The sequence below is a fragment of the Boleophthalmus pectinirostris genome, unplaced genomic scaffold (assembly GCF_026225935.1).
Source record: "Boleophthalmus pectinirostris isolate CB_2022bp ecotype Guang Dong unplaced genomic scaffold, ASM2622593v1 HiC_scaffold_18, whole genome shotgun sequence".
NCBI lineage: Eukaryota > Metazoa > Chordata > Actinopteri > Gobiiformes > Gobiidae > Boleophthalmus > Boleophthalmus pectinirostris.
In genome coordinates, this window is record NW_026571133.1 from 16,786,941 (window position 1) to 16,806,429 (window position 19,489).

Consider the following 19,489-nt stretch of genomic DNA (forward strand, 5'->3'; position numbering starts at 1 on the left):
GTACTAAGCTCTACTTGCAGCTCTTGATTCCAACTGCGTAAACATTACAATTAGCTTTTACCTCGCTTACATTAATCAGTCATGTTTACTGTGCTAAATTGAACTAAAAACATCACTTGTGAGCCGTCGGTTCTCTTAGCCAAAATCAAGTGACGGCTGAAACATGGTTAGTCCTGTATAAAATAGTATAGAATACGCAAATCTGGCTTTCTGGTGCTGTTAGTACTCAACTATTTTCTTTTAACCTGGCTTTCAATTTAATCCTGGTTGATCTTTTGGGGACATTTTTCTAATGTCAGGTCTGTGATTTTTTAAGTAACTTGCAAAGGGTGCTCAAACTCTTTTCATAGATTTACCAAAATGGAAGTAAAAAATGCCCCCAAGAAAAACAAACATGGAGGCACCAATGACAGTTTTTATTTTCACATTGCATTTGTGTTGTAACAGTATCCACACATATCTGCATGCATTTTGAACATGGAGCTACCATGAGCCTTTAGTTTTGACTGAATGCCTATGGTTCTGCTTTAAAACATTTTTCTGGGGCAGGGGTTAAACAGTGAGGAGAGCCTTTCAGGAAATTGTCAAAGAGCATGAGTCCAAATATCCTGTGACCAATCTCCTTGCATTACTGCTGGAATTCTGTTATTGTCCTGCTGTGAATTCTGGATTGTATTTTGTGTAACAAGTAGCAGGGGATTACTGCGGTGTGATACATTGTTTGTGTGTGTCTTTTTCAGGGTTGTCGAGTGGTTTCCTGGAGACGGAGCATCAGACGCAGCGTGCAGATCCCAGCAGAACCGGTCGACCCGTGGAGCCTCGCCGCCGCTGTGCCTCTGAGTCATCCATCTCCTCCTGCAGCAGTTTACCAGGAAGCACCAGGTAATTGTTTCACTTTGTTTTTCATTTAGCCACAGAAGTCCTATGAAGATGAAAGCGCTGAATTACACACAATACCACTGACTGCAAAGACATGATTTATTGTACTTTTACTTGTGTTGTTTTACATTTAGCACGGTTCTCAGTCTTCCAAAATGTGGGAAGGGAAAACCCGCCTTGGTCCGGAGACACACTGTGGACGACAAGAGTGAATTAATAGCCTGCATAGAAACTGGGAATTTTGCTAAAGCCGCTCGATTAGCTGCAGGTGTGTTGACATTATAATGGATTTTTACTGCATTTAAAAAAAATATTATTATTATTATTATTATTTGAATCGATTATAGGTGACGTTGGTAAAAAAAAAATAAAATGCCTAAAATAAAATCTTAATTATCTTAATTTAGACAGATTTTACAATTTACATATATGCTGATTGATTAACTGATTGACTCACTATAAGCTACTGTCTCACAAATCAACAGTCAACAAATACACAAGGCACTGTGTGAATAAGTTCCTATATATTTGTCATTTCTACTGGTGCATAACAGGATATGATGATTTTCTAAGCTTGATTATGCTTTGGCTATGCTCTCACTGCATGGCTTTTGAAGGTGTGCCTGTACTTTGTGTGTTGTTTAAACTCACACTTAACTTGTCCGGTGTTGTCCCTGCTTCTATAGAGGTTGGCAACAGCAATATTTGGATGCCCGCTAGTGCTGCAACTGTTGCACTGGAACCCCTAAAGCTAGTATGGGCCAAATGTAGTGGATACCCTTCCTATCCTGCCCTGGTGAGTGTTTGTGGAGCTCATGCATGACAGTGAATTAATGTTCTCTTTCTCTGGAGACTTTCTATCACTTCACAGTCAGACACTTTGGAACGTAAACATGGCACTTCATTTCATCAGGAGTTTAGATTTTCACCTTCCAAAGTGTAATTCATTCAACACGTCCTCTAGGTGGCACCCTATCACTGTATAATTGACCTGAGCATGGAGGGGCATGAGGGATACAATTTGTGCTGTTAAAGGGATATAGTTTGTAAATAATTGATGGTGTGAATGCATGGAGAACATATTTCATCAGGATTAGAGATGCACTGGTGCGATACTGGTATCAGATACTGGCGTCGATACTAAAAAAATTGCTGGATCAAATATCGTCCTAATATCAATTCAAGCAATATTCTGATAGGACTGGTGGACTGGACTTGAACGGTTGTAGTTGGCCCAGAAAGTCTCTATTGTTTGAACTTTATTACACAAAGTTATTCTGTAGTTACTTGATAGATAAATAACACCTACATAACACTATTTTTCTTTTTTTTAATGGATTTTTATTTTTAAATAAAAATGCTGTTTTTAGTCTCTGTTCTGGTATTGGGTGATATCGGGTTTCAGCAGATACTTAAAGCCCTATCTTAAGAAAAATGAAAGGTTTCATGTTTAACATAAATTAATCAATATGCCAATCACTACTCTGTTGGAAGCAAACTCACAATTTACTAACTATGTGACTTGACACTCAGCAGTATTTGAGATATGGCAAATTCAGTAAAATCTATTATGCATCAAAAGCTCTGGCTGACCTTGTAGATCTTTTGCCTCTTTAAATAGCTCAGTGGCTCCTGATTTCCTCTTGAACTATCCCTTTTTTGTACTGTATTTGCAGCACTCATTCATACCAATCCATTTCCTTTCTGTATTTATATACTAATGTATGACTATGCCTGTGTGTAACTCTCTCTCCCGCTGCTCAGATCATCGACCCCCACATGCCTCGCTGCCAGCTCAACAGGGCGTCCATCCCACAGCCTCCCTCTGATGTGCTGCGGATCGGGGAGCAGATGCAGTACAAGGCCGAAGAGAAACTCTACCTCGTGCTCTTCTTTGACAACAAGCGCAGCTGGTGAGTGCCCGGTCGTCCGGAGTGATTTAAGGCCACACTTGGCTCTACAAGGGAGAGCGTGTCAGCTTGTCCATCAGCTCACCATTATTCTGCGGTGGCCAAGTGCTATAAATTGTCAGCAGGCAAAAAACAGCTCAGGTTCTCAGAGGAGTTTATTTGATTCTAGGACGTCAGAAGCCAGTGAATGGAGGCGGAGAATGGAGAAGCTAATAGTTTAAAAATTTTTTTTTTACCTTTTTAAGAGGTTCTAAAGACTGCTGAGTACTCTGAAAAACTCTAAAAAACAGCTAAACTACTGAGAAAATCTTCACAAACAAACACTTGTTCTTAGCTAAACTGTAATTATCTGGCAGAGGTCTAGATTTTTCTTCATAATTTCATCAGAAAAATTATTGAGCCAGTGCCAAATAACTCACATTAAGGAGTTCATGTAAAGGTTTTAATCCAGTGTGAACTAGCACCTGCATTTGTCCTTTTCACCTTGAAAGGGTTCTCATCCTTAAAAGTCAGTATTGCTTTTGGGAAGAAAAAAAAATCCACTTTGCTCATGATGTTGTTTTCCCGCTCCAGGCAGTGGCTTCCCAGATCCAAGATGGTTCCCCTGGGGATAGACAAGACCATCGACAAGATCAAAATGATGGAAGGTCGCACGTCGAGCATTCGTAAAGCGGTCCAGATCGCCTTCAGCCGCGCCATGAACCACCTGAGCATTGTACAGGACGAGCCAGTCAGCGACCTCAGTGACTTGGACTGATGTCCTGAACCAGTACCTCGCCTTTACCAAATATCATTTATCTAAGTTTTACAGCTCTGGGAAAACAAGAGACCACTGCAGAAGCATCCGCTTTTATCTTTTATAGGTGTACGATGTGGGACAGAACACCTTGTTCTTTACACGAGTGATTCTCAAACTTTTTACCGAACTAAAGTGGGACAAAATCTGATTTGAAATTACAGTAGTAATCTTTTTAATTGGAAAATACCCCTGAGCCTTTAATTTTATAGTGAATATGAAAGAAGAATAGAAAGTACAATACGAACTAAAGGTGTATCAAAATGCATTTTTTAGATTACATAATTGAGAAATCCATTTTCTATTGAATAACCTTGATTTGTAATTATGGCTTTACACGTTTTTTCACTAATTTTTCAGGCTTTTTATGTTGTATCACTTTCTGCCATTGCCTGGTGGTTTGTGAGGGATGTTCTCATATGTATTTTACACACAGGCTAACAGAGGCTGAGTTTCATCATCACTGGTCTCCCATTTTACTTTGTTGTTCAGAGCTGTACATTGGAGACTCACATGTTTACTGAACACCTGCTTAACCAGGTGCTCGCTCTCTCTCCACAATCTCTCATGAACCCTGCTTACCACTTGCCAATATGGCTGCTGCTGAAACGAATGTGTCTTTCTCAGTAAAACCGGGCTTGTAACTGTGCTTCAACCATACACTCAAAGGCATTATGCTGTTTGCTTACAAATGCATCTAAAAAGAATAATGTGGACACTCAGTTATGAATTAGACAGGTAAGATTTCTATTACAATTATGCACACTGAAATACTAACTAGAAACCATTCACCTGGTTACATACAAATACTTCTTCACATTATTCTACATTTTAGATGCTCTTACAAAACAATGTACTGGCTTGATAAATGACCAATCAACATTTCGTACCTAAAACCACGACTGAAAGCTGCCTAGTTACCTGAAGGTTTTTGGCTCACACTTGAAGTTTTAAATACATTTTATATAGACTGTAAATAATGTCTACAGTTGCCTAACTTATTTTATAGTTTTGACAGATTTGGGTACTGTACAGGACTTTTTTAGTATTTATACTTGATGCTTTTTGGCACTAAACTTTTTGAGTGAATCTTTGTGTGTTATTGATTATGATGGAAAAAAGCAAAAGCCTGAACATTGAGACTAGGGCTACATCATTGTATTTCTGAATTTTCATGTATTTTAAGTTATTGAAGTTTATAACATATGCTCCCATCTTGCATAAATTCATTTTCTACCAAAATCATTCTATTTTTAAATATATTTATATGATTTGTTATTCGAATGCATAATGTCAATGTTGTAGACATGGGACATACAGTTCTCAAGAAACCAAAAAGTTTGCTATCAAATGTGTTTTCATAATTATTTTGATTTTGTGTGAAACTATTGCCAAAAACAACAAAGGTGTTTGACATTGGACTGTTACTTGGTTTGTTGTAGCTATAGCAAGATGTGCCTGTGTTAACTTATTGTAAAGTATCTCCATTACTTTATTCTCCAAGAACAATGATTGTGGTACTATTGCAGTGGTGGATCCTGCCTTGTTCTTTTTAATTCTTCCATACCTTGCTGTTGTTAACATTTCTTTTGTATTATTATTTTGTATTTTGTAATTATGAACTTGTGTTTTTTTTATTACATCTGTCATTTTTTGCAGACTGTTTTGTATTAAAATAAATGGGCAGTATCCATTGTAAACTGTGACTTTTAACAACATTCATGAGTAAAGAGTAACTAAATTTGATCTCTGCTGATAAAAACACCTCATTTGGCTTGCCTTGATGTAACCAATGAAAAATGTGGGGAAAATAAACAAAAAAAAAAAAAACAAAGCAAAACAAAACATGTTAACACCATAGGACACCCACTGTTGCCTTGACCGCCTGTAGGTCAAAACTAATTGTGTCTTGTTGATGAGAATACACTGCATATGCAAAGAAGCCTATCCTGTCCCAAAAGGAAGAAGCACAACCTGCACGAGTATTTCTCAAACGAGTTTTTGCGTGTGCGCCCTCAGGGAGGCGCTGTGGTTCTTTAATAATACAATCAAAATCTTATTTCTCTTCCTAGGCCCAGCCCGCTCTCCCTGCTCCTGCTCCCCGCTCAGGTGAGTATCATTTTTATCTGATGGGACATGTTCATCCTCGCTTTTCTATGATTATAATGCCGATTATTACAGATGATGTCAAATGTTAAATCGCACTGTAGACGCACATCATTTGGCGCTATCTTTGTCCCGATTTGCTGGTTAGCGCCAAACACCACACGCCAAACCACTTTCTTAACTTTGCTTTTCACGGTTACACTTGGATTGTTGCACTAAGACAAGATCTGTTTAGTTAAAGTAAAATATACATTCATGGACCATAATAATCGTTTTATAAGAGCGCCTGGGTACAGGCGTAAAAAGGTAGGATCAAGCCATCAACTTAATGCTGTGTTTTTAAAGATTTGTTGAAAAATCTGACTAGAAAATTAATATCAACTATCTAGCCAAAAAGCTCTTATTTAAATTGACGGTAGGATAGACTAAAAACTAAAGACTGAACTCTGAACTAAAGGTAAAAGTTTGCCAATTTTTTTGATCTATTGAGATTAGTAAAAGGTTACTCAAACAGGTGTGAATGAAATGAAACACAACTCTAGGTATGTTTTGCCTAAAAGCTCACAAGAGTCAATTTTGCATAATATAGGACCTTTAATTAAAAAGCCTTAAAATTGAGACTTAGACATTATGTTTATTGTATTTATGTGATATTCCTAATTATGCATTTTCCGTTTTTGAGGTTTATAAGAAGCTTCCATTTGTCACAAATTCATTTTGTGCTCAATGTTTGTTTGCTGATGAATACTCTATAATCTCTTCTGGTTGTACATCAAGCTAGATATATGTGGACGATACTTTATATAGTTTTATTTTTTAAAGGTGCTCTGCATTACATTTCTAGTGGAGTATTCACCATGCCTGCTTTCCTCCATGGAAATGTTAGGGCTTTGTCTAGAATATTCCACAGTTCCAGAGATTAAAGCTAAATCTATCTCAAGGGAGACAAGCAGGTTACAGCCCTACGCTGCAGTACAGTTCAGATCTGTGGAAAGTCGCTCTATTCACAGCAGGAATTATTGTATTTTTGAGCAAAAGAAACACGCTTAATGAATAAATGCTAGATGGAAATGTTTAAAGTCATACCATGGAACAATCCAGGCAAAACAATAACATCTCCATGGAGACAAGCAGGTGATGGACCCTCCACCAAAAAAGTTTCCCAGTGCACCTTTAAATTATATACTTTATATTCTAATTTTGCTTATCCCAAAACAACTGCAATATTATCCATTTTTGATGTATCTCCGCAGGCCCTGTCATATCACTGTGGTGTGTTCAACGTTTCCTTGTGCCAAAGTGGAGGGCACGTCTTTGATGCAAATTCAGATGGAAACTGTTGAAATATGCATTCGACTTAAGCCAATCTAGCTGTTGTTATTTGAAGCTTACTGCCTTTCACTGAGGTAAAACGGCTTTATGGGGATTAAATGAGCTGGTAATGGCCCCTTGATGGAGAAAGCCACCTTCAGCCACAGTGAAAGACATCTCCCATCTTCTTCATAAACAATTGGCGCTAATGCAGTCACTCAAACTCTGCGCAGCACCTCACGCTTCTCCTCTCTCCTGGCTCTGTCTGTCTGTCTTGTGCAGATACTAATTGTGCTGGGAGGTAAACACGGCAGTCAAGTGGAGCGGGCGGCGAGTCAAGCGTGAATATCAATCTCCCCACATCAGTGTCGTCAGATGACTTTGACGGAGTTCAGGGCCGGATCGTTAGTCTGCACAGGATTACAGGTAGGCCAGAGGGGTCTGATGGTGCAGGGGAGGGCTTTGAGCTGGGTTCGTTTGAGATACATTCTGATATAATTATAACTCAGTATAGATCAATTAAATACAAAAGAATGTCAGGCAGTTCAGTATGTCTAACACATTCCCCAAATTCCAATGTTGGGTTCAATTTAAATTTTCCTTACTGTAAACTTATTTACAAAGTTTTAATCAGTGTCACGAAAGTCTACTTCAAAATCTGTATTCTTTCCCAAACCACATGCTTTTACTGAGAGACGACTAACTTTAGAGGAACAATTTGAAACAGTAGGATTAGGGATGCTCCAATCCATCTTTTTCAGTTCCAATCTTGATACTTTGGCTTTATCTGCCGATACCCAGATATCCACCAGTATCTAAGGTAGAGACTTAAAAATAAACTTTATTTACTTTAACCACAAACGGCATAAGGTAAGAAATTATCCAGCTGTGTTTTGAAACTACAAGCCAGCTTTGTAAAAATACAAGGTCATTATTATGAGATGATTTGGGCCAACATTGGCTAGCAGCATCATCTTATTTCAACTTATAGACCTAAATAGAGTATGGACTGAACCGATATCTTGGAAGCCAGTATATCCGATCCAACTAAATTTTCAATATCTGGACTGATATCTGATCTCAATATGACTAATATTCCCACAGAAATAATAAAAGGCCTTCGAGTTAAATTTTTCCCATAGATTAGAGGTGCCAATATCAGTGGAAGACATGGTTGGACTACACTGCACAAATAGAAGTACTATTGATCCTCAAGTAAGTGCAAAGTGGCAAATATAGCCTCTTTCTTTCTACCTCCGATCAAATGAGCATGGGGGTTGACACTGATGTCGCCCCCTGTTGGAGGTGTCATGCGGTTCATTGAGGAGATGTCACAGTCCCACACAATAGTATCCTTTCCTCTGGGTTAGGCGTCTGTGTCTGTGTATATGTGTGTGTGCGCTCATACTTCATATTCATGGCTCTGATTAGGAACCTAGGCCCTGTTCCTCCGCAGATTCACGTCAAGGGGTGACAGCCAGAATCGCTTGTGTGTTGCACCCTGTGTCAGGCCTTGAGAGTAATTCCGGCTAAATTTAACTCCTTTTTTTTGTTTAAAATGTGAAAATTGGGAAATAAAAGTGAATTCGACTCATAGTGAACAAAATAGGGCAGTTTATTGTGTAGGACTGTCAAATTGATATACAGATACTTGACATACAGATTGTTAATAAAACGAATATCAAAATTAAAAATACTCATTTGAAATTTGAAATAAATATGAGAAATTTGACCTTTCCTTTTTAGACTGATCTTGAGTTTTATCATAACTGGGATAAGAAAACAAACTAGTAACATTTTATGTGGGTAACTAACTACACTGTTTAAAAAAATATATATATAAATTTGTATTGAAATCAAGTTTGAGTATTGTTACAGTACAATTATGGTGGATTAGTGGAAGTGGATTGCTTTTAAGGAAATTATAAAAAAAAAAAACCTCAATCCCAAAAAGACACCCCACGTAAACACATACCTTCGTGCCCTTTTTTGACTTAGAAGGTTCACTGAGGTTTAAAAATGAAAATGATAACGAGTGCACACAGAAATTCAACATTTTTTGCCTAAAAATATCCAATATGTGTGGTGACACCTAAAGAAGCTCCCACTGAACCCTTTCCCTATCTCCTGCATTAAACATCATTCACTTTCCATTTTGGCCGATGCACCAAAAAATATAATCTTTTTAGCTAACCCTGCACCTCCCTGTCCCCCTCCTCTCTTCTCTGCATCTTTGTTTCGTTTGGGTCCCTGATAGGCACAATCTCCAGTGGTTATGTTCAAAAACAGCGGGCCAGAATAGCGCACGCCCAGGGTAGATAAATATTTATGGGGTGCGTTTAATTCCTACCACAGAGGGGAAGTAGAAATGGTGTGTTTCCAAGGTGAGCCAAACAAACAACTTCAAAGGAATTTAAATGAATGTAAATTTCCCTCAGTCACATGTTTCTACAGAGATTCTTCTTAGATTGTTATTAAAGATGCCAAATGACCCAATTATTTGCAACAATTCGCATCTCAGGATCCATGGTAATGAGAAAAGCATTTTTAGCTACACTGTTGATTTATCAGATAATTTGATGTAATAATCCAATAAAAGAATGTTTTCCAAATGGCAGGGGCAATAAGGCAAAAAAGTAATCACATTTTTCAGAGCAGGGGTCACTATTTCTAAAATTGCTGAACTTGTATTGAGCGGCACTGACCCCATGTAGTGCCATTTCATTGTAGCAAGCAGTGGATTTTTTATTGTTTTTTCTTCATGTTGAATAATGGCTACATTTTACATTTACCCATACTATACCATGTATGACCCAAAGTTTTTTTGAATAATCACAAGGAAGTATACAGATCTGTGGTCGGAGATAAGGCATAGGTGAAATTTTCTGAACACTCAAATGCAGGGCAGTACAAGATTTCTCAAATATACATGCAGCTCAGATATACACATTCAAAATACTATATGAGATCTGACAACACCAATAGTGTTGAAAGAATGAATGTTAATTACTAGCATTTAGCATCTTAAATCTTCATAGATTTATCATTAGGTTAAATTTCAGTGATGTGTTATGACTCACTTGATCGTTATATGTCCACTTTTAAGATAATAGCCTCCTCTGAGAGTCTGTATTTCATAGTCATTGTATTTGTGCTTGTCACTCACTCAGAGCATGACAATGACTGACCAATGGGGAAATATCCTAAAATTGAAAATGTAAATTATATAAAGTCATTAATTCTGTTTATTTTCCAGGGTTACAATGCAACATCAGCAGTTATTTCTTGGCAGCTCTCAGCACCATTGGCCTTAATATTCATTGATTGGAATGAAGAAAAGCGTTTCTAAAACCACTTTGTAAACAGGTGAGTAGAAAAGCTGAATGAATCCAAAAAAAGAAAACTCTAATGGCCTCAGAGGGCATCAAACCGCGGCTTATTTTCAAACACCTTTCCACAATATTTGAAGTAATTAGTTCCACAAACATCCCAGCTCAGCCTCAGTGTCCCATTCATACAGAGAGGGAAGCACAACCAAGCATTAGTTTAGTGTAATAGTTTTATGTTGGACTGATGATGCAAATTTGGATCTTGCATTCATTGGTGGTTTTTCTTTTCATTAAAAAATCTGATCTGTAACTTAGCCTGGTGGTGTCACCTGCTTGTCTCCATGGAGATAAGTTTAATGAAATTACTGTGGAGCATTTAATTCATGGAAAATTTATGGACATTTGTATATGTGGTAATGTGGCAATGTGGTAAACAGGTACGTAAAACACAAGCTTGATATTAAATATGACTTTCCAGAACCCACATATTTAAATTGAAAATCTGATTTACCTTTAAGCGCAGAATGTCTGTCCCATGCTGTTTGTCTCTCAGCGTGAGTTCACTGAGGCGCAGGGGAAGCGACACTTAGCCTATTCACGTTTTATTCTGGACTTTTGCTAATTATCTTAACTACACAAGTAATTATCCCCCACATCAAAGGGGCTGCTCTGGGGCCTCCCTGCAGCTCCACCACTGACAAGCATCCGCAGCAGTTCAATCATGACATTAACACATCATTAGACCACCGAGTCTGAGGAGATGTGCAGGCTAGTGGACACCAAGCAGCCAGAAAAGTTGTGTGTTTAAAAATAAAACCAAACTTCAAAATTGTGAAGCCCTTTTTAAATGTTAGGTTTAAAAAGCTAAGTCTACATTCAAAAATTCAGTTTGTTTGATTTGTGGTGTAATCATAGCTGTGCTATTGTGATGCTAAAGAGCCTGAACAGTTCTGGAGAACTTGAACCAGGTTTATCTGATTTTCAAACCATGAAAGGAGGAGGTAGGTAGTTTAAATAGTTTAAATCACCACACTAATTTGTCCCCATCTCTTGCAAATCATTTGGCAGCTGTTTACATGATTACATTTGTGGGAAATAGGGTAGCAACAGAATGGACCCTCACAGTTTAGCCTACACACCCCCCCCCAGAATTGAGATCAATAAATTGCTTTATAATTAGATGCAGACAACACACAGTGCTGCTTTACAATACACTTTATGTGGAGGGGAATACTAAATGCACTCTCACTTAGGGCTCGTATATTGCTATGGCAATATATAGGGTATTGTATCAGGCATCTTGGCTCTTTGTGTATCGATATGGGATGCTGTATTGTGATACAGTACTGAAAACATGTTTTGTTTTTTCTCAAGGGCAAGCATAATAGGAAATCTATGTTTTCAGAGAAATTTCCAGTCTAATGCTACATGTTGTGACCCGTGTTGTCCTGTACCACTCAATAAAGTTACTGTAGTGTAGAGACTGTGACTGTAGCTCTGCTGTTGCTTTTAAATATGGCCTCCCTGAGTGAAGTGGTTCTTGCAGCGGCAGCTTCACTGCTGTGTGTCTAAATGTCTGTGTCCAGGCTTTTCAGGGCTAAGAGACCCCCCTCTGTCTCTCATCTCCATTCCGCCGCCTCCCAAGGACACTGCGCTGATTGACGGGCTTAATGTGTATCTCCACAGAATTGGATTTGATCCTGGGGGCTCTGCCACACGGCCTATGTTAGATTTACACTTTTCCTCTTCTCTGCTCCTTCTTTCTATGCCTCCTCTGCCGAACAAACAGACACACAATTGCCTCTTGGAGATGCTTTGTGATGAGATGGTGATATGCCTGACAATTGTTGTGAGGATTGAAGTGGGTTTGTAATGTTAGTGACTGAAAGCAAGTTGCATTTAGTTCTGGTGTATGTATTAGGCTAGGGCAGTGTGCACCTATTTGAGTGCACCTCTTCGCAAAGCTGCAGACATGATCTGAATCATTACAATTATTATTTACACAGTGAGTGCGTTTCTGAGACCAGTGAGTTTTGTCGTCACATCACCTGAAAGAGGAGTGTCTTTGCTTGCATCCATTAACTGTGCTACTCTGCTGATGTGGGCTCCAATGAATTGGCGATCACCTGAGGAAGTAGTCACTGAATTTTATTTAAATTTATTTAGATTATGAGGGCATTTTTGTGTAGTAATTGTCTAGTTAGTGGTTGATGTCAATGTGATCCATCTAAAATCAACTCCCTGAATCACCATCAGGCTCTTCTCTTCTCCAGCTCTCAGCGATACCTCAGCCTTGTCTGTCTCAGATCAGAGGCACTAACGCTCTTATCTCTAGCTGAAAACCCTGGCATGGCGTTTTATTCCAGGTTTATCCATTTGGCTGCAGACTGACATTACTGCAGCAAGGCCCTTATCTCCATCTGTTTCTGCGGCGACGGCATCCAACAGGCCCACCACATGTGAACATTTCTGTGAGAGGGGAGACAATGGCTTTCTCTTGTGTGGTTCATGTGGAAACTGTCATTCATCTGTCAGTAAAAGTGTGTGCAAACACAGTGCATTCTTAATGTGGCACTTTTAATTAGGTTCTGTGTGCTTAGTAAGTTTGAGCAATTTATGATATGAAATAAGTTATTACAAATATTCATGAAAATCATTGTTCCAGCAGGTGAATTTAAAGGGATAGTTCAGAATTTTTGACATAAACTTGTATGTCATCCCCGTGAGCAGTGTCGTGCATCCACACTGACTTGCCCTCGACAGCTTCCGGTGAGCCGAGATTCTGGCCGTTTTCAGTGCTGATGAAAGTAGTCCGGCAAGTTGGCTGGGGACTGTGTAATAAAGCGTTTTTCTTCTCAAAACAATATGTGTTCACAAGAGTGATACATTTGCATCACAAAACAATCGTCGCCTAAAAAGTCAGACCTCATAATCGCTTGGCACTATTTTCTTTCCGTTCGTATCACTGCACGCTGCCGCCAGGTGACAGCCGCGCCTGGTTCACTTTGTTTACTGCTCGGAATGTTAGCAACAACATGTCTGATTACGACACCGACAATAAAGACTTTGCCTTTACCACAAAGCCAAGGGGAAATCTTTGTGAACCCAAATATACTGATGCTGAATTTCGCCAGATGGAGTTAGAACGGCCAGAGAGAGAAGAGAGACAGAGAAGTGGTACAAGTTGAAGCTGGAGCCACAGCTGGAGCCGTGAGAGACCGAGTGAGCGACAATCACCATCACGTCATTTATAAACTTGTATACAGCGAACATAGAGCCTACACTGTGACTGAAGCATGGACTACTAATAGAAACCGAATCATCCACACGTCCACGTAGCTGCTGCCAACAGTGTACGTGACATTTACAATAGTAATAACAGTCGACTTATAAAGTTACATTTTGTAGAAGCTTCACTGGTGATATGACACTGAGTGATTTACTGCACACAGGGTTAGTAGCTGATTCTTGAGCCTGTCCTCTTGTAAACATAGCGGCACTTCTTCGTTCTTACCTGGTTTGGTTTCCACATTGAAACCTAAGGCAAGAAGCCAAAGTTTCCTCAGCGCAAAGTCCGTGACAGGAAAACGGTGAAATGTTTGTGGACATTCAGCCAGATTTTTGTTGTTACAGCCTGGATAATCAAGAGTTCGCACCATTTTTTAGATATATTCTTATGTATCTTATACAAGCTTCTATACTTATCGCTCTAGCTCTCACGTTAGCTCTCTCACGTCGCGGTGGTCTGCGCATGTAAACACTGCCAAACAACTGCAGAAAGTGATGGATTTGTGCGGCCGCCAGGTGACAGCCGCAGTGATACAGCAGTGATACGAACGGAAAGAAAATAGTGCCAAGCGATAATGAGGTCTGACTTTTTAGGTGACGATGGTTTTGTGATGCAAATGTATCACTCTTTTGAACACATATTGTTTTGAGAAGAAAAACACTTTATTAAACAGTCCCCAGCCAACTTGCCGGACTACTTTCGTCAGCACCGAAAACGGCCAGTATCTCGGCTCACCGGACACTGTCGGGGGTAAGTCAGTGTGGATGCATGACACTGCTCATGGGGATGACATACAGATTTATGTCAAAAATCCTGAACTATCCCTTTAAGTCTTTCTCAGACTTTTGAAATGTAAACAAGCAAATTAAATGAAAGAATTATCAAGATATCTTATTCTATGTTTTGACTGATTAATGCATTTACTCCAAATGTTCAAATCCTAGATAGACTGTTACACCTTTTCATAATTCATGGAGGAAAGGTGTCCATAGACACAGCTTGTTAGTAAGGACGGAGAGATGATAATAAAAATAAAAACATTATTTTTATTTCTATTCTTGTTTGACAATATTCAGTGAGAACAAGTGAACTAAGGGATGCTTCTGTTTGTCAGAATTAGGAAGTACTCTCAGTCTCACTTGGCTTGTTTATATTTTTATTGCCTCAGCCTCTACAGACATCTAGATAGTGACCGTTTTTGTTTTCTCTCAAATGGCCTAAGATTAACTTAAGTCACTGTGGCTGTTCTTTTTTATTACTACTTCCCCATCAGCCAATCAGATAACAGAATTTAGTTCCTGTTTTCCTTTTGGGCCCTCTTAATCCTTACACTTATTTCCCCATTGCTCTTGAATGTTGTTGTAGTTTGTGCTTGCAGTCTCTGTCACTGATGTTGGTACTTTGGGTGTTTTCTTTGGATTGAAGGTCACAATAAGGTTTTAATGTATTGTAGTGAAGACTTTGAGAAAGTGGATTTCTACTTAAAGGTGCATTGTGTAACTTTTCTAGTGGAGGGTCCATAAAACGCCTTTCTCCATGGGAAAGTTATTGCTTTGTCTGGAATATTTCACAGTATTGCATTAAACCTTTCTATCTTCATGGAGACCAAACCAGACCAAGTTACAGGTCAGATCTATGGAGATGCAACCTCTCACAGTAAGAATGCCTGTTTTTCTAGGTATTTTTGAGCCATAAAACCAGCATAAATTTAAGGTAGAGCTGTTTAATGTCCTACTGTGGAACATTTCGGGCAGAGAAATGACTTATCGGTAGAAATGAGCATGACCCTCCACCATAAGAGTTACACAGTGAACCTTTAAGGGATGTTTTGATTTCTGTTTGACAAGTTTCACAGATTTTAACCTCGTTTTGCATAATAACACATTACTAAAATAAAAAGCACGCCGAAGTAACTAAATATCAAGTGTAGATAACTTGTTCTTGATAAATGAATATAATGTGGTATAAGCTGAGAAAGAGTGAGTTGATGTGGTTATTGCTTTATACTTGTAAATTTGTATTTCTTTGTAGCCTGCCCCACCTCCTTGATGCTAGTGAATGTTAAACAAAGAGACTTGCTTTGACTTCTCCATTACAAGTGTGTGTCATTTAATTATCTACTTCTCGGCTCACCTTTTTCAGTACAAAAGTGCCTTAAATTAAACATGTAAGCTTTGTTATTGCAGATGAAAGATAACAACCCTGTACCAATTATAGTGGTATTTGGTCCAGTTGTTTCTGGTTCAAAGGCTGTTTTGTAAAGATTTGCATTATTATAAAATGGATTTTATTTTTTTTATTGCACAAGTCATAAGCGCATTGGCTTTAGGCAAGTTGAATTTTAATTTAATTGGGTTATGATAATAGAGTTAATAATACAAACAGTTGATCCCTGCTTGGTATTGGTTGACGCTGAATCACTGAAAAATAAATGTTTGGTCAAATACGCATTTCCTTTGATTTGAAAATTGAATTACATTTAGAGGGATAAGAATGAATGATTGTTTTGCATCAAGGAGGTCCACAGTATTCCTCTCACTTGTGGCGTGTCTTTGTAATACAATAATGTGATGACCACATTAGGTTCAGATAAAGCAATCGGTGCACTCTGATATCTGCTCTGATTGGATCTCCTCACTGCTGATAATGTTCTCTTTCAATTGTCTCCACCCAAACATTGGACTTATAAATTGCCTTTTGTTTCTTCAGTTAAAATGGCTTTGTCCGCTCTCAGATTTATTAGGAAATTATATAAGATTCAATTTAAAAGTAATGCACAACTTAATTACAATAACCTTGCTATTTCTTTTGTAAAACATATGGTCTTAACATTACTTTAACTGATTTATCTTTTAATTATATAGAAGATTGCAGTATTTTTAAATGCCTACTTCACAATGTACTAATTATTTCAGCATGTACTTTTCCACGGCAAACATAAGGCATTGCATTAACAAGACAACCATGTTTTCATCATTTTCTGTTTATGCAAGGATTGTTTTTGTAGAACTTAAAAACATATAAATAGTCAGAGATATTGCCAGATTAGCCACATTGTTACGTATTTTGTAGTAACCTTATTTCACATGGTATATAATGTAAAGATGAGCCATTGGGGTTTAGCTTTCTAGTTGGATTTTACATTGCAGTTTCTGCTTGGAAGAGAAAGGAAAGGGGATTTGTTGGTATCGGTTGCATTTTGAGAAGGCAATATTGATCTCATTTTTGTATTCCTCAAGAAGCACCTTTAGTTTATCTGCTGCTTAGTGCTTATTTGCAATTAATTAATCCTTATTCAGCGAATGAATTCAAGGTGCCAAAGTAAAATGGGTGATCATTTTTGAGTAGAAAGGGGTAATTGCATCTCAATGTGAAAAAGTGTTAAAGTGTGTTGTGTTGGGTCTTACTGTGCTACTGTGATTAGCAACTTAGAACCAATGATACAAGTTTTTAGACATTAGTTTACAGAATAAAATAATGTTTTTCCAAAATTTACTGTCAAATGGTTGTGAGGAGTATATAATGCATTCTCTTATTTTTCTACTACTCTGCTAATACTCCATTGCCCTGAAAATAAATTTAGCTCTGTTGTGCAGCTCACTGCGTTCTCCCAACTAAAGACATGTTTACAACCTCTTATAATATTTTTTAGGGCTATTGCTAATTGATTGATTTTTGTAGCAACATAACTCTAGTTTCATTTGACATTTCAAATGGATCCTTGAAGACCACTTGATCTATTACTTTAGACAAAGATGGCCCCCTAATGCACTCACTTATGTCTTAACACATGACTAACTTACAATTTTGGTTTCCTTGTTTTTATAATCAAACTGCTCATTTTGTGCAGGACCAATTCAGCTGGTTTAACAGCTTATCCTGTCCTGGTTTCCCCATTAGCCTCTTTAGTGGATCTCAACTAGGCCAAATCCAGTATGGTCTGGTCCAGCGCTGGCCTGAGGAGCAGTGGGCACCTGGTAGAGGGTCCATCCATCTCCAGTCTGACAAGCCCTGGCTGCAGTCCAGGCCTTTAGCACGGGCATTACAGCAGAAGCACCAGAGACCAGCACCGGACGCTACTGCAGACATAGAAGAGAGTGAGTGTGTGAGTGCCTGTGCCTGTGTCTGTCTGTGTGTGTGTGTGTGTGTGTGCTTGTATGAGGGTGCAGACCCAAGTGGAATAGGTTGATGAATCACCCACAAGATGCAAATTAATGAACGCCAAGATGGGAGCCAGGCAGAAACACGGCTAAACTCAAACTATTTTACAAAATCATTTTGTATAAAAATGTGTAGGATGCAAATAATTACTATTATATGATCTTAATTACAATTTTATTGTAATAATTACCCAGTCTAATTGATTACACAAATTTATAAATGACTAAGTAGTTCCAAGGTGCCCTATGTAAACTATTCTGGTGTGGGGTCTGGCACCTGCTTGACTCTGGATATGAGAAATGTTCCACAGTGCAACTTAAAGTATAAAAAAAATGCCTTAATAACTCAAAAAATAATAAAGATGAATAAAGTGGGATGAATAACAAACATGTTTAGTGTCTTTTTAAAGCATTTGGATATTAAGCAACACCAATATTAATATCCAATATGTTAATGTTTCTCTTTGAGTCTACCACTTTATTTTGTACATAGCATTTTTATGTAATTAACTGTATGTGTGGTTTGTCATGGGGATTACCAATACCGCCCTCATCGTGATTTATGTTATTTTGAAAAGTTTCAATTGATTTTTCCTCTCTCCTGTTTTGGGGTTTAAAGGGCCATTATAAAGACGGGAAATACAAAGGTCCACTGAAGGTCAGTCTAAATAGAGTGAAGCAGTGATCTCAGTCTGTTGCCTGAAACACTGTGAAATCAACAATCTGCTGCTGATAAGAAATGTATCAAATCCAAAGCACTGCCTAACTCTCTCATTTAAATGCATTCTTCATTTGTGTGAGCTAATTTGGATGTTGGCCGATGTAATTTTTACATTTTTCAATAGATCTTCAGTGGACGTCTCCTGGATCATGTTTATGTGAAGCGACAGGGATGGTGGAGCAAATGAAATGTCTAAAAACAGTTATGTGTTGTAGCACTCGCCACCTGTGAACCACACTAAACCTCGGTATCCCATCTCTGTCCTTTGTTTTTAGGGGCCTCGGAGGATATTGCCGCCATATTATTTCAGTGGTAAAATGTCCCTGGGCACAAAGCTATTTCAGATGCTTTACCGGCGGGCCCCAAAGTGATAGAAAAAGAGTAATTTGTTTTGACTTTGCCTCTTTCACAAACCAATCTCCTTGTGTTATTTAAGTCCCCACGCTTCTCTCTTCTCTCAGTGACAGCAAACAACAAATCTAGGGTTGCCATGGAACTCACGCTATTTTTAGTCAATTTTTTTCCTTCCTTTTTTGCACATGCACAAACCCCTCACGCTCCAGCAAGTATGGGTTTAATTGTCACTTTTTGCATATGTTTGTTTATTCCCATCATGAAATACTGTCACAGCTGAACAATTGCTATGCGGATATTGCTAGTAGGAAAGGAAAGAGCTTTGTAACTTTGAATTAAGAAATGTATTCATGCTGTATTCCCAGTGCACTCATATCTAGGCTGGCATGATCCGAGGATACAGATAAGGAGCTAGAGATCCTAGAATAGCGACGAGGAGACTAAAAACACCTGATGGGCCCAGAATAAGATTCATTATGCCTGGGAGTGTAAAGATTCGGAGTCGGTTGATAGTCAAATCCCATTGGTAATTTCGGAGCTGCTCTCTTCAGCCACTATGCAGGACTCCAAGAAACTCTGAAAAAGTTCTTTAAAGAGCTTTGTTCTCATTTTTATCACTCGTGTAAGGTGGAGG

The 19,489-nt window shown here is 38.4% G+C and overlaps 1 protein-coding gene and 1 long non-coding RNA gene across 3 annotated transcripts; both read left to right on the forward strand.

The window, feature by feature from the left end:
- Positions 1-387: 387 nt before the first annotated feature.
- LOC129408976 (bromodomain-containing protein 1-like) lies at positions 388-5,285 on the forward strand. Of its 2 annotated transcripts, XM_055153944.1 has the most exons (5): positions 389-882; positions 1,014-1,147; positions 1,566-1,675; positions 2,644-2,792; positions 3,363-5,285. In XM_055153944.1, exons 3-5 carry the CDS (start codon positions 1,589-1,591, stop codon positions 3,544-3,546), a joined length of 420 nt encoding a protein of 139 aa, XP_055009919.1. In that variant the 5' UTR covers positions 389-882; positions 1,014-1,147; positions 1,566-1,588; the 3' UTR covers positions 3,547-5,285. The 2 variants fall into 2 exon arrangements, with proteins under 2 accessions (XP_055009920.1, XP_055009919.1); XM_055153945.1 differs by lacking the exon at positions 1,566-1,675 and having other exon boundaries at positions 388-882.
- Positions 5,286-5,616: 331 nt separating this feature from the next.
- On the forward strand, positions 5,617-18,146 carry LOC129408977 (uncharacterized). The gene is made up of 4 exons (XR_008632210.1): positions 5,617-5,694; positions 7,285-7,428; positions 10,259-10,368; positions 17,521-18,146. It is a non-coding gene; the product is annotated as an uncharacterized LOC129408977 (long non-coding RNA).
- Positions 18,147-19,489: the final 1,343 nt, after the last annotated feature.

Excerpts from the sequence above, each read along its gene's own strand:
- LOC129408976 (XM_055153944.1), top strand. The coding sequence starts at position 1,589 with ATGCCCGCTAGTGCTGCAACTGTTGCACTGGAACCCCTAAAGCTAGTA. Across the intron at positions 1,676-2,643 it reads ACCCTTCCTATCCTGCCCTG|ATCATCGACCCCCACATGCC; the intron begins GTGAGTGTTTGT and ends CCCGCTGCTCAG. Across the intron at positions 2,793-3,362 it reads TTTGACAACAAGCGCAGCTG|GCAGTGGCTTCCCAGATCCA; the intron begins GTGAGTGCCCGG and ends TTCCCGCTCCAG.